This window comes from Salmo trutta, unplaced genomic scaffold (assembly GCF_901001165.1).
Source record: "Salmo trutta unplaced genomic scaffold, fSalTru1.1, whole genome shotgun sequence".
In the NCBI taxonomy this organism is placed as follows: Eukaryota; Metazoa; Chordata; class Actinopteri; order Salmoniformes; family Salmonidae; genus Salmo; species Salmo trutta.
Genome location: NW_021823195.1, coordinates 604,263 through 619,984, shown reverse-complemented (window position 1 = coordinate 619,984; position 15,722 = coordinate 604,263). Strand labels below are relative to the sequence as shown.

The following is a 15,722-nucleotide window of genomic DNA, read 5'->3' as shown; positions in this document are numbered from 1 at the left end:
CCTCCCTCCCACCCTCCCTCCCTCCTTCCTTCCTCCTGTACATGCTGAGTGTCTTCATGTTGTTGTGTCCATCCATCTCAGCTCCACTGTGTTGTGGTTATCTCATCCAGGTTCCAGCCTTCCTCCCCCCTCCCTTCCTCCCTCCTCCTCCCTCCCTCCTCCCTCCTTCCTCCTTCCTTCCGCCCTCCTTCCTCCTCCCTCCCTCCCTCCCTCCCTCCTTCCTTCCTTCCTCCTGTACATGCTGAGTGTCTTCATGTTGTTGTGTCCCTCCATCTCAGCTCCACTGTGTTGTGGTTATCTCATCCAGGTTCCAGCCTTCCTCCCCCCTCCCTTCCTCCTCCCTCCTCCTTCCTCCTCCTCCCTCCTTCCTTCCTCCCTCCTCCTTCCTCCTCCCTCCCTCCCTCCCTCCCTCCCTCCTTCCTCCTGTACATGCTGAGTGTCTTCATGTTGTTGTGTCCCTCCATCTCAGCTCCACTGTGTTGTGGTTATCTCATCCAGGATCCAGCAGCATCCAGCTGGAGCTTCAGACCCCCACAGGGTTGATCTGTCAGCCCCCTACCCCGCTAAGCAGCGACCACTTCTTTGACGAGGACGCTGGCCTAGACTCCCCCTCTAGAACGCCCACTAGACCATGTGACTTGTCACTCACCCAGACCACCAGCACCCCAGGCCTCGCCCCCCATGCTCAACCCCCCACAATGGTGGTAGAGGAAGACACCTCTGGACCGCTAGACTCCCAGGGCCCCGGGGAAGGTGCCGGGGAGGGCTCCGGGGAGGGCGCCGGGGAGGGCGCCAGGGAGGGCCCTGGGGAAGGCCCTAAAGTGACCTCCACTGAAGATGACACAGGGGTTAGCAGAGAGTCAGTGGCCTCATACAAGCCCCATGGCAGGGAGGCAGGGGTGAGAGAGGAGGCTGATCAGGATGTTGACAAGGGGATGCCGATACGTCAGATTGATCTTCCTCAGGGGGTGGTCAGGGAGGATGAGTGGCTGGCTGGAGCCAGAGGAGACCCATCAGAGACCCTGGGCTTTAGGCCTGCCCTGGGGGGAGAGGGGGGTGTGTCTGGTTCTCCCGGGGAAGAGGAAGAGGAGGGAGAGATGAGTGAGGAGAAGTTAAAGTCTCTGTTGGAGGAGATGGCGCTGGAGGAAGGCTCGGAGGACGAGGACATGACGGAGGACAGGATAAACGCCATCTTGTCTCAGGTGCAGCAGGCAGACAAAGATGTGATGTCGTCACCTGCAGGTTGGCATAGTGAGACGTCCAGCGTGAACGTGGAGCCCCCGACACCTGGCCGCAGTCTGAGTGCTGAGGGCAACGACCTCCAGGACACCAGGTAGAATCTGATATCATTATTAAACATCAATAATGTTGTCAGGGGTGGAGCTTAGCTTTCACTCCCGTGGGTCCCCCTCTTGTACCTAAAATCTTTTATCTACCATGCACACAAGCTTTTATAAGGCTACAGAAATGTGTGCCTGCAGTTACAAAGCAAGTCCTAAACTATATAGCTACATATACTACAATACGCGTGATGTGGGTACTGTTACCATCTAGGTAATGATTGTTACCATCTAGGTAATGATGGTTACCATCTAGGTAATGATGGTTACCATCTAGGTAATGATGCTATGTATTGTTGGTGTATTGTTGTCTCTACCTTCTTGCCCTTTGTGCTGTTGTCTGAGCCCAAAAATGTTTGTACCATGTTGTGTTGCTGCCATGTTGTGTTTCTACCATGCTGTGTTGTCATGTGTTGCTGCTACCATGTTGTTGTCATGTGTTTCTACCATGTTGTTGTCATGTGATGCTACCATGTTGTTGTCATGTGTTGCTACCATGTTGTTGTCATGTGTTGCTGCTGCCATGTTGTGTTGCTACCATGTTGTCATGTGTCATGTGAAATGGCAAAATTGTATCACAAATAGCATGAAAATTGGCTTAAACTACAATGCATTGTATTCAATAACTGTTCATTTGTATCTGCCTTAATTTATACAAATCAATTTGAAGTAATCTTCCCCTTCCTCTCCCCTCCCCATCTCCCCTTCTCCTCCCCCTCGCCCTCCCTCTCCCACCCTCCCCTCTCCTCCTCTCTTCCCCTTCCTGTCTCCCCCCCTCCCCCTCGTCCTCCCTCTCCCACCCTGCCCCCTCCTCCTCTCTTCCCCTCCCTCTCCCTCTCCCACCCTCCCCTCTCCTCCTCTCTTCCCCTTCCTGTCTCCCCCCTCGCCCTCCCTCTCCCACCCTCCCCCCTCTTCCTCTCTTCCCTCCCTCTCCCACCCTCCCCTCTCCTCCTCTCCTCCCCCTGTCTCCCCTTCTCCTCCCCCCTCTTCCCCTTCCTCTCTCCTCCCCCTCCCACCCTCCCCTCTCCTCCTCTCTTCCCCTTCCTCTCTCCTCCCCTGCCCTCCCTCTCCCACCCTCCCCCCTCCTCCTCTCTTCCCCTTCCTCTCTCCCCCCTCGCCCTCCTTCTCCCACCCTCCCCCTTCCTCCTCTCTTCCCCTTCCTCTCGCCTCCCCCTGTCTCCCCTTCTCCTCCCCCAGCCCTGTGAATTCCCTGGACTCCCTGACGACATCACCTGTCCGACCAGCAGAGAAATCCAATGGAGACCACGCTGACTTCCTGTCCCAGCCCGGGTCACTTCCTGAGGCCCAGGCTTCGTCCAACGGGGTGAAGGGTCATGGCCAGGTCGAGGACGAGGGAAGGGCGTCAGCGTCACAAGGAGGGCAGGAGGAGGAGAGAAGAGTGCAGAGGTCACAGCACAAAGTCCAGGTAACTCTACACATCATGACTCTGTGCTGTTATTACGGACATGGCTGTTCTTCTGTTCTCACCTCACAGGGTTTATGTGTTATGAGGAAGACCAATGTACTCTGATATCTAGCTGGTGGAGACCAATGTACTCTTGTATCTAGCTGGTGGAGACCAATGTACTCTGGTATCTAGCTGGTGGAGACCAATGTACTCTGGTACCTAGCTGGTGGAGACCAATGTACTCTGGTATCTAGCTGGTGGAGACCAATGTACTCTGATATCTAGCTGGTGGAGACCAATGTACTCTGGTATCTAGCTGGTGGAGACCAATGTACTCTGGTATCTAGCTGGTGAAGACCAATGTACTCTGGTATCTAGCTGGTGAAGACCAATGTACTCTGGTATCTAGCTGGTGGAGACCAATGTACTCTGATATCTAGCTGGTGGAGACCAATGTACTCTGATATCTAGCTGGTGGTGACCAATGTACTCTGGTACCTAGCTGGTGGAGACCAATGTACTCTGGTATCTAGCTGGTGGAGACCAATGTACTCTGATATCTAGCTGGTGGAGACCAATGTACTCTGGTATCTAGCTGGTGGAGACCAATGTACGCTGGTATCTAGCTGGTGAAGACCAATGTACTCTGGTATCTAGCTGGTGGAGACCAATGTACTCTGGTATCTAGCTGGTGGAGACCAATGTACTCTGGTATCTAGCTGGTGAAGACCAATGTACTCTGGTATCTAGCTGGTGGTGACCAATGTACTCTGGTATCTAGCTGGTGGAGACCAATGTACTCTGGTATCTAGCTGGTGGAGACCAATGTACTCTGCTATCTAGCTGGTGGAGACCAATGTACTCTGGTATCTAGCTGGTGAAGGCCAATGTACTCTGTTATCTATCTGGTGAAGACCAATGTACTCTGATGTCTAGCTGGTGGAGACCAATGTACTCTGATTTCTAGCTGGTGGAGACCAATGTACTCTGGTATCTAGCTGGTGAAGACCAATGTACTCTGGTATCTAGCTGGTGGTGACCAATGTACTCTGGTATCTAGCTGGTGGAGACCAATGTACTCTGGTATCTAGCTGGTGGAGACCAATGTACTCTGGTATTTAGCTGGTGAAGACCAATGTACTCTGGTATCTAGCTGGTGGAGACCAATGTACTCTGGTATTTAGCTGGTGAAGACCACGCTCAATGGATCAGTGGAAAACAAATGCATCTTCTTCCCTTGTGGCTGGACAGTGTATTTCTTTAAGACGAACCTCTGAGCCAGGATCTAAAATCATTCCTGTACATGTCAGCCAGGATCTGAAATCATTCCTGTACATGTCAGCCAGGATCTAAAATCATTCCTGTACATGTCAGCCAGGATCTGAAATCATTCCTGTACATGTCAGCCAGGATCTGAAATCATTCTTGTACATGTCAGCCAGGATCTGAAATCATTCCTGTACATGTCAGCCAGGATCTGAAATCATTCCTGTACATGTCAGCCAGGATCTAAAATCATTCCTGTACATGTCAGCCAGGATCTAAAATCATTCCTGTACATGTCAGCCAGGATCTAAAATCATTCCTGTACATGTCAGCCAGGATCTAAAATCATTCCTGTACATGTCAGCCAGGATCTAAAATCATTCCTGTACATGTCAGCCAGGATCTGAAATCATTCCTGTACATGTCAGCCAGGATCTGAAATCATTCCTGTACATGTCAGCCAGGATCTAAAATCATTCCTGTACATGTCAGCCAGGATCTAAAATCATTCCTGTACATGTCAGCCAGGATCTAAAATCATTCCTGTACATGTCAGCCAGGATCTAAAATCATTCTTGTACATGTCAGCCAGGATCGAAAATCATTCCTGTACATGTCAGCCAGGATCTGAAATCATTCCTGTACATGTCAGCCTGTACTATGACAGGGCTGTTATGAACAACGTCAGCCAGGATCTATGACAGGGCTGTTATGAACCACGTCAGCCAGGATCTATGACAGGGCTGTTATGAACCATGTCAGCCAGGATCTATGACAGGGCTGTTATGAACCAGGTCAGCCAGGATCTATGACAGGGCTGTTATGAACCAGGTCAGCCAGGATCTATGACAGGGCTGTTATGAACCATGTCAGCCAGGATCTATGACAGGGCTGTTATGAACCAGGTCAGCCAGGATCTATGACAGAGCTGTTATGAACCAGGTCAGCCAGGATCTATGACAGGGCTGTTATGAACCATGTCGGCCAGGATCTATGACAGGGCTGTTATGAACCAGGTCAGCCAGGATCTATGACAGGGCTGTTATGAACCACATCAGCCAGGATCTATGACAGGGCTGTTATGAACCAGGTCAGCCAGGATCTATGACAGGGCTGTTATGAACCACATGTCAGCCAGGATCTATGACAGGGCTGTTATGAACCAAGTCAGCCAGGATCTATGACAGGGCTGTTATAAACCTTGTCAGCCAGGATCTATGACAGGGCTGTTATGAACTACATGTCAGCCAGGATCTATGACAGGGCGGTTATGAACCACGTCAGCCAGGATCTATGACAGGGCTGTTATGAACCATGTCAGCCAGGATCTATGACAGGGCTGTTATGAACCATGTCAGCCCGGATCTCTGACAGGGCTGTTATGAACCAGGTCAGCCAGGATCTATGACAGGGCTGTTATGAACCATGTCAGCCAGGATCTATGACAGGGCTGTTATGAGCCAGGTCAGAGCCCTAACCCTACCTGGTTCATCAGGAGGGTGGTAGAGGTAAGGAGACCAGCTCTGATGAGGAACGGACTGTCACCACCAAGGTGTACCGACGGAGGGTCATTCTGAAGGTACCTGGCCTGCGTGTGGCGCTGAGTGGTGTGTTGCCCCAGTGAGGCCTGTGCTGTTATCAATGTGCTGTCTGTCTGTCTGAGTGGCCTGGGCCTGTCTGTCTGTGTTGCCTGGGCCTGTCTGTCTGTCTGTGTGGCCTGTCTGTCTGTGTGGCCTGGGCCTGTCTACTTCCTCGCCTGGCTTCATTTTAACATCAAAGTATTGACAGGTTTCATATCACAGCATGAATTCACACTCACATTGTCCCAGATCATTCTACCATTCATTCTAATAGACGTAGTTAAAGTCAGTCTTGCGTACTGTTGTTGTGCTGATGTTGGCTTGGTGTTGTTCCATGTCCGCTGTTACCATCACCAGCTGGGGTTTCCTCTGGATCCCTCTACGAAGCTCATCTTATAGTCATTTCATGTTCTGTGTGTTTATTTGATGAGTGGTGGTATTAAAGGTCATGTTGTGGCAGTGCTTTTTGCAAATGGTGCTTTGTGTTGCTAATGTCCCCAGGGCAGGTAGACGAACCTCAGGGTAACTAACCTCAGGGTAACTAACCTCAGGTAGACTAACCTCAGGTAGACTAACCTCAGGTAGACTAACCTCAGGGTAACTAACCTCAGGGTAACTAACCTCAGGTAGACTAACCTCAGGTAGACTAACCTCAGGTAGACTACCTTCAGGGTAACTAACCTCAGGGTAACTAACCTCAGGGTAACTAACCTCAGGTAGACGAACCTCAGGTAGACGAACCTCAGGGTAACTAACCTCAGGTAGACTAACCTCAGGGTAACTAACCTCAGGGTAACTAACCTCAGGGTAACTAACCTCAGGGTAACTAACCTCAGGTAGACGAACCTCAGGTAGACGAACCTCAGGGTAACTAACCTCAGGGTAACTAACCTCAGGGTAACTAACCTCAGGTAGACTAACCTCATGTAAACTAACCTCAGGTAGACTAACCTCAGGTAGACGAACCTCAGGGTAACTAACCTCAGGGTAACTAACCTCAGGGTAACTAACCTCAGGTAGACTAACCTCAGGGTAACTAACCTCAGGGTAACTAACCTCAGGTAGACTAACCTCAGGGTAACTAACCTCAGGGTAACTAACCTCAGGTAGACTAACCTCAGGTAGACTAACCTCAGGTAGACTAACCTCAGGTAAACTAACCTCAGGGTAACTAACCTCAGGTAGACTAACCTCAGGTAAACTAACCTCAGGGTAACTAACCTCAGGGTAACTAACCTCAGGTAGACTAACCTCAGGGTAACTAACCTCAGGGTAACTAACTTCAGGTAAACTAACCTCAGGGTAACTAACCTCAGGGTAACTAACCTCAGGTAGACTAACCTCAGGGTAACTAACCTCAGGGTAACTAACCTCAGGTAGACTAACCTCAGGGTAACTAACCTCAGGGTAACTAACCTCAGGTAGACTAACCTCAGGTAAACTAACCTCAGGGTAACTAACCTCAGGGTAACTAACCTCAGGTAGACTAACCTCAGGGTAACTAACCTCAGGGTAACTAACCTCAGGTAGACTAACCTCAGGTAGACTAACCTCAGGGTAACTAACCTCAGGGTAACTAACCTCAGGGTAACTAACCTCAGGTAGACTAACCTCAGGTAAACTAACCTCAGGGTAACTAACCTCAGGGAGACTAATGATGACAGGTAAACTACCGTCAGGTCTGATCCTGCTGTACCATTTCATCCTCAGGGAGAAGAGGCCAGAAACATCCCTGTGGAGTCAGTGACAGAAGAGCAGTTCACAGACGAGGATGGAAACATTGTCACCCGAAAAGTAACTGCTGTACCCCCTTCACTACACACCCCACCCCCTATTATAACCCCACCCCCTATTATAACCCCACCCCCTATTATAACCCCACCCCCTATTATAACCTCACCCCCTATTATAACCCCACCCTCCCATTATAACCCCACCCCCCCATTATAACCCCACCCCCTATTATAACCCCACCCCCTATTATAACCCCACCCCCTATTATAACCCCATCCCCTATTATAACCCCACCCCCTATTATAACCCCACCCCTATTATAACCCCACCCCCTATTATAACCCTAACCCCCTATTATAACCCCACCCCCTATTATAACCCCATCCCCTATTATAACCCCATCCCCTATTATAACCCCACCCCCTATTATAACCCTAACCCCCTATTATAACCCCACCCCCTATTATAACCCCACCCCCTATTATAACCCCACCCCCTATTATAACCCCACCCCCATTATAATCCCACCCCCCATTATAACCCCACCCCCTATTATAACCCCACCCCCTATTATAACCCCACCCCCTATTATAACCATAACCCCACCCCCTATTATAACCCCACCCACTATTATAACCCCACCCCCCATTATAACCCCACCCCCTATTATAACCCCACCCCCTATTATAACCCTAACCCCACCCCCCTATTATAACCCTAACCCCACCCCCCTATTATAACCCTAACCCCACCCCCCATTATAACCCCACCCCCCATTATAACTCCACCCCCTATTATAACCCCATCCCCTATTATAACCCCACCCCTATTATAACCCCACCCCTATTATAACCCCACCCCCTATTATAACCCCACCCCCCTATTATAACCATAACCCCACCCCCTATTATAACCCCACCCCCCATTATAACCCCACCCCCTATTATAACCCCACCCCCCATTATAACCCCACCCCCTATTATAATCCCACACCCTATTATAGCCCCACCCCCTATTATAACCCCACCCCCCATTATAACCCCACCCCCTATTATAACCCCACCCCCTATTATAACCCTAACCCCACCCCCTATTATAACCCCACCCCCCTATTATAACCCTAACCCCACCCCCCCCATTATAACCCCACCCCCATTATAACTCCACCCCATATTATAACCCCACCCCTATTATAACCCCACCCCCTATTATAACCCCACCTCCCATTATAACCCCACCCCCCATTATAACCCCACCCCCCTATTAAATCGCCCCCTGTCCTCTTCTGATATCACCTGAACATCATCCCCTGTCCTCTTCTGATATCACCTGAACATCTCCCCCTGTCCTCTTCTGATATCACCTGAACATCTCCCCCTGTCCTCTCTGATATCACCTGAACATCTCCCCCTGTCCTCTTCTGATATCACCTGAACATCTCACCCTGTCCTCTTCTGATATCACCTGAACATCTCTCCCTGTCCTCTTCTGATATCACCTGAACATTGCCCCCTGTCCTCTTCTGATATCACCTGAACATCTCCCCCTGTACTCTTCTGATATCACCTGAACACCATTCCCTGTCCTCTTCTGATATCACCTGAACATCGCCCCCTGTCCTCTCTGATATCACCTGAACATCTTCCCCTGTCCTATCTGATATCACCTGAACATCGCCCCTGTCCTCTTCTGATATCACCTGAACATCTCACCCTGTCCTCTTCTGATATCACCTGAACATCGTCCTCTTCTGATATCACCTGAACATCTCCCCCTGTCCTCTTCTGATATCACCTGAACATCGTCCTCTTCTGATATCACCTGAACATCTCACCCTGTCCTCTTCTGATATCACCTGAACATCCTACCCTGTCCTCTTCTGATATCACCTGAACATCTACCCCTGTCCTATCTGATATCACCTGAACATCGTCCTCTTCTGATATCACCTGAACATCTCCCCCATGCCCATCCTCCCCATCCCCATTCTTCTGTCCTAACATGACTTTATACCCCTCCACTCCTAAGGTCATCAGGAAAGTAGTACGTCGTATTGCTGCTACGGCATCTACTTTTACTGCTGCTACTACTACTACAGAGGAGGTGAAAGCAGGAGGAGCAGTAGGAGGAGCAGGAGGAAGAGGAGAAGCAGCAGGAGGAGGAGGCAGGAAGGAAAATAAGGGCAGGAAGAGAAACAAGCGCTCCCGAGGAGGCCCTAAGGCAGAGCAGGAGAGCTCTAAGGGTCAGAGGGGAAAGACTGAGGTTTGCTCCATGATCATATAGAGTAGACTGTAGTGTGGTGTTGACACTAACGGTAGACTAGTGGAGAGAGGTCCAACTAGACAGTAGACACTAACGGGAGACTAGTAGTGGAGAGAGGTCCAACTAGACAGTAGACACTAACGGGAGACTAGTAGTGGAGAGAGGTCCAACTAGACAGTAGACACTAACGGGAGACTAGTGGAGAGAGGTCCAACTAGACAGTAGACACTAACGGGAGACTAGTGGAGAGAGGTCCAACTAGACAGTAGACACTAACGGGAGACTAGTGGAGAGAGGTCCAACTAGACAGTAGACACTAACGGTAGACTAGTAGTGGAGAGAGGTCCAACTAGACAGTAGACACTAACGGGAGACTAGTGGAGAGAGGTCCAACTAGACAGTAGACACTAACGGGAGACTAGTAGTGGAGAGAGGTCCAACTAGACAGTAGACACTAACGGTAGACTAGTGTAGGAGAGGTCCAGTCTGCCTGGTGTTTCCTTTCAGCATGTCTAGTGTAGGAGAGTTCCAGTCTGCCTGGTGTTTCCTTTCAGCATGTCTAGTGTAGGAGAGGTCCAGTCTGTCTAGGACACTAGTGTAGGAGAGGTCCAGTCTGTCTAGGACACTAGTGTAGGAGAGGTCCAGTCTGCCTGGGGTTTCCTTTCAGCATGTCTAGTGTAGGAGAGTTCCAGTCTGCCTGGGGTTTCTGTGTGCTCTGCCGGCCTGCCCCTCATTCTGCCATCATCCTGTCTAACCCCTCTCTCTGTGTGTTGCAGTCTGGAGAAGGGTCAGGGTCGAAGGTGAAAAAGAAGCAAGTGGAAAAGGATCAATGGTAACAGTCGTGTGCTCAACCTGGTACGTACAAGTCTGGAGCTCAGGACTGATAGAATAAGGAGGGAAATGGGGATCACTACAGCCGGGTGGTATCCTGTCTGCTCCAGGACAGGCTGTCTGATCCATTATCCTGTCTGATCCAGGACAGGCTGTCTGGATCCATTATCCTGTCTGATCCATTATCCTGTCTGCTCCAGGACAGGCTGTCTGATCCATTATCCTGTCTGATCCAGGACAGGCTGTCTGATCCATTATCCTGTCTGATCCAGGACAGGCTGTCTGGATCCATTATCCTGTCTGATCCAGGACAGGCTGTCTGGATCCATTATCCTGTCTGATCCATTATCCTGTCTGATCCAGGACAGGCTCAGTCTGGATCCATTATCCTGTCTGATCCAGGACAGGCTCAGTCTGGATCCATTATCCTGTCAGATCCAGGACAGGCTCAGTCTGGTTCCATTATCCTGTCTGCTCCAGGACAGGCTCAGTCTGGATCCATTATCCTCTCGGATCCAGGACAGGCTCAGTCTGGATCCATTATCCTGTCGGATCCAGGACAGGCTCAGTCTGGATCCATTATCCTGTCTGATCCATTATCCTGTCTGATCCAGGACAGGCTCAGTCTGGATCCATTATCCTGTCGGCTCCAGGACAGGCTCAGTCTGGATCCATTATCCTGTCGGCTCCAGGACAGGCTCAGTCTGGATCCATTATCCTGTCTGATCCAGGACAGGCTCAGTCTGGATCCATTATCCTGTCGGATCCAGGACAGGCTCAGTCTGGATCCATTATCCTGTCTGATCCAGGACAGGCTCAGTCTGGATCCATTATCCTGTCAGATCCAGGACAGGCTCAGTCTGGATCCATTATCCTGTCTGATCCAGGACAGGCTCAGTCTGGATCCATTATCCTGTCTGATCCAGGACAGGCTCAGTCTGGATCCATTATCCTGTCAGATCCAGGACAGGCTCAGTCTGAAGCCACAATAGAAATGTACTTATCCTAACTCTGCCCAGTCAACCCCTAACCCCACAGTGTCCTGCCCAGATATAGTCTTATCCTAACTCTGCCCAGTCAACCCCTAATCCCACAGTGTCCTGCCCAGATATAGTCTTATCCTAACTCTGCCCAGTCAAACTCTAATCCCACAGTGTCCTGCCCAGATATAGTCTTATCCTAACTCTGCCCAGTCAAACCCTAATCCCACAGTGTCCTGCCCAGATATAGTCTTATCCTAACTCTGCCCAGTCAACCCCTAATCCCACAGTGTCCTGCCCAGATATAGTCTTATCCTAACTCTGCCCAGTCAACCCCTAATCCCACAGTGTCCTGCCCAGATATAGTCTTATCCTAACTCTGCCCAGTCAAACTCTAATCCCACAGTGTCCTGCCCAGATATAGTCTTATCCTAACTCTGCCCAGTCAAACCCTAATCCCACAGTGTCCTGCCCAGATATAGTCTCATCCTAACTCTGCCCAGTCAAACCCTAATCCTAATCCCACAGTGTCCTGCCCAGATATAGTCTTATCCTAACTCTGCCCAGTCAACCCCTAACCCCACAGTGTCCTGCCCAGATATAGTCTCATCCTAACTCTGCCCAGTCAACCCCTAACCCCACAGTGTCCTGCCCAGATATAGTCTCATCCTAACTCTGCCCAGTCAAACCAGGGCCTTGCAGTCTTGTTAGTTCAGCTGGTTAGTTCAGTTGGTTAATGAAGAGAGACATTAAACTATTCACAGCATACACAGTGGTGAGAGATTTAAACTCACATTGATCTAAATCACCTGTCATGTGTTTTTGATTTGCAGGTTTGTTGATGTTTCATGACTTCCTGGAAAGGAGATAACTGGAACCTTGAAGCAGGAGAACAGCCAATCAGAACATGTGTCTGCAAGCTTTCACGTTAACGCATGGTTTTTACAGCAAGACCACTTTTTTTGATTTCGCATGAGCATGAAAAAAAACGTACTTTTTCTGTCCACAACCTGGGCTCCAGCCGTGACCTGTCGTTACCACGGTGACAGGAGAACAAGGGGTGTGGTCTTGCTCCATCATGGCGTCAGGACGACAGTAGCCACGCCTCCAAGCATCTTCTCGGAACCAATGAGGCGCACAACAGGACGTTTGATTGACAGATTAGAGGAACACTTAGAGTCACCTTCTACAAGCCTTATATTTTCTGTCCTGTAGCCACATCACTGGGGTGGGTGTATAATGTGGCTGTGTTTTTTTAATGATAACGGGGGGTTTGGTTGGATATAAACGACACTGTAAAACCTTCTGAAGTTACGTCACTGATAGAAAGTTTTCTCTGCTCTGGTAGGACAGCTTCGCAAAAGCATTGGAATGAAATGCAAATATTTGATTCCACCTTTATGAAAACGCTTGGGTGTTACTGCACATGTCTAATTATCAGCAGGAAATGTTTGTCAAATCAAAATGGTAGCTTGATTTTTAACCTAACTCCACTGCAACTCTCAAACATCACTTCTGTGAACAATATTTCCTCAGAGAACTAATATTTTGAGATGCACCTGGTTTGCACCTGGTTTGACTAGTTTTTCCTCATTTGCGAACATTGTATTATGAAATAAGGTGTTTATTTCTATCAGTCTGTCTACTCTGCTCTGGCACTGACTGTTTTAAAGAAACATGAACTCACACAGCCACCTGGGGGACAGCAAGACAGAGAGGGAGACTTCATTCTAATGCTTTATGAGGGCCCGCTGTGTAACGTGGAATATACCTCTACTATTAAAGACCTGGAGATATGAGAGATCCCAATTTATAATGTAGACTGGCACATTGGAAAGGCTTAGAGCGTTTACCCCAATTTATAATGTAGACTGGCACATTGGAAAGGGTTAGAGAGGTATTACCCCAATTTATAATGTAGACTGGCACATTGGAAAGGCTTAGAGAGCGTTTACCCCAATTTATAATGTAGACTGGCACATTGGAAAGGGTTAGAGAGCGTTTACCCCAATTTATAATGTAGACTGGCACATTGGAAAGGGTTAGAGAGGTATTACCCCAATTTATAATGTAGACTGGCACATTGGAAAGGCTTAGAGAGCGTTTACCCCAATTTATAATGTAGACTGGCACATTGGAAAGACTTAGAGAGCGTTTACCCCAATTTATAATGTAGACTGGCACATTGGAAAGGGTTAGAGCGGTATTACCCCAATTTATAATGTAGACTGGCACATTGGAAAGGGTTAACAGTTATCATGTGTATTGGCTCTAAACCAATCATTGGTCATTATTTTAGCAGTATAATGTTATGTTTTTAGCCTGCTGTGGTTTAAAGGGGCATTTTTTTCTTTGGGTTTTGGTGCCATATTTCCTTCCGTTGTATCTAGTCATATGAGACCACCTAAAGCATTGATCGATGATCTGGTAACATATGTATGACAACCAACATGGATGATCCTATTCATTATTTAAGCAGAAATAAATTGTGATTAAACTGAACATTTCTGAGGTTGTGTTTTCATTCATTTCTACAGTATGTTCTAAATACTTTTGGGGGATTTTATTTAACAATTTGCCAAGAATGTACATGTTGCAATACAGAAGGCCATATAAAAACATCTACATACATACTGTTTGAATAGTGTTCAGTTATGAGGTTGACTGTAATTTGTAACATACACTGAGAGTACAAAACATTAGGAACACATGCTCTTTCAATGACAGACTGACCAGGTGAATCCAGGTAAAAGGTATGATCCCTTATTGATGTCACTTGTTAAATCCACTTCAATCAGTGTAGATGAAGGGGAGGAGACGGGTTAAAGAAGGATTTTTACGCCTTGAGTCAATTTTCGTATTTGTATTTATTAAGGATCTCCATTAGTTCCTGCCAAGGCAGCAGCTACTCTTCCTGGGGTTTAATATGGATCCCCATTAGTTCCTGCCAAGGCAGCAGCTACTCTTCCTGGGGTTTATTATGGATCCCCATTAGTTCCTGCCAAGGCAGCAGCTACTCTTCCTGGGGTTTATTATGGATCTCCATTAGTTCCTGCCAAGGCAGCAGCTACTCTTCCTGGGGTTTATTATGGATCCCCATTAGTTCCTGCCAAGGCAGCAGCTACTCTTCCTGGGGTTTATTATGGATCCCCATTAGTTCCTGCCAAGGCAGCAGCTACTCTTCCTGGGGTTTATTATGGATCCCCATTAGTTCCTGCCAAGGCAGCAGCTACTCTTCCTGGGGTTTATTATGGATCCCCATTAGTTCCTGCCAAGGCAGCAGCTACTCTTCCTGGGGTTTATTATAGATCCCCATTAGTTCCAGCCAAGGCAGCAGCTACTCTTCCTGGGGTTTATTATGGATCCCCATTAGTTCCTGCCAAGGCAGCAGCTACTCATCCTGGGGTTTATTATGGATCCCCATTAGTTCCTGCCCAGGCAGCAGCTACTCTTCCTGGGGTTTATTATGGATCTCCATTAGTTCCTGCCAAGCCAGCAGCTACTCTTCCTGGGGTTTATTATGGATCCCCATTAGTTCCTGCCAAGGCAGCAGCTACTCTTCCTGGGGTTTATTATGGATCCCCAGTAGTTCCTGCCCAGGCAGCAGCTACTCTTCCTGGGGTTTATTATGGATCCCCATTAGTTCCTGCCCAGGCAGCAGCTACTCTTCATGGGGTTTATTATGGATCAAATCAAATCAAATTTATTTATATAGCCCTTCTTACATCAGCTGATATCTCAAAGTGCTGAACAGAAACCCAGCCTAAAACCCCAAACAGCAAGCAATGCAGGTGTAGAAGCACGGTGGCTAGGAAAAACTCCCTAGAAAGGCCAAAACCTAGGAAGAAACCTAGAGAGGAACCAGGCTATGAGGGGTGGCCAGTCCTCATCTGGCTGTGCCGGGTGGAGATTATAACAGAACATGGCCAAGATGTTCAAATGTTCATAAATGACCAGCATTGTCAAATAATAATAATCATAGTAGTTGTCGAGGGTGCAACAAGTCAGTAACACAAGAGTAAGTGTCAGTTGGCTTTTTCATAGCCGATCTTTGAGAGTATCTCTACCGCTCCTGCTTTCTCTGGAGAGTTGAAAACAGCAGGTCTGGGACAGGTAGCACGTCCGGTGAACAGGTCAGGGTTCCATAGCTGCAGGCAGAACAGTTGGAACTGGAGCAGCAGCACAGCCAGGTGAACTGGGGACAGCAAGGAGTCATCAAGCCAGGTAGTCCTGAGGCATGGTCCTAGGGCTCAGGTCCTCCGAGAGAGAGAAAGAAAGAAAGAGAAAGAGAATTAGAGAGAGCATATTTAAATTCACACAG

General features: G+C 48.7%; 1 protein-coding gene and 1 long non-coding RNA gene across 2 annotated transcripts in view; both read left to right on the top strand.

The window, feature by feature from the left end:
• Nucleotides 1–13,903, top strand: part of LOC115189573 (ankyrin-3) — a gene marked incomplete in the record, with an annotated part of 261,846 nt that extends 247,943 nt beyond the window's left edge. The window contains 7 exon segments of the mRNA XM_029748190.1: nt 499–1,333; nt 2,538–2,766; nt 5,510–5,593; nt 7,305–7,388; nt 9,357–9,590; nt 10,367–10,445; nt 12,235–13,903. Of these exon segments, the coding sequence (XP_029604050.1) occupies nt 499–1,333; nt 2,538–2,766; nt 5,510–5,593; nt 7,305–7,388; nt 9,357–9,590; nt 10,367–10,426 (1,526 nt within the window).
• On the top strand, nt 5,600–7,170 carry LOC115189594 (uncharacterized). The gene is made up of 2 exons (XR_003876957.1): nt 5,600–6,175; nt 6,566–7,170. It is a non-coding gene; the product is annotated as an uncharacterized LOC115189594 (long non-coding RNA).
• Nucleotides 13,904–15,722: the final 1,819 nt, after the last annotated feature.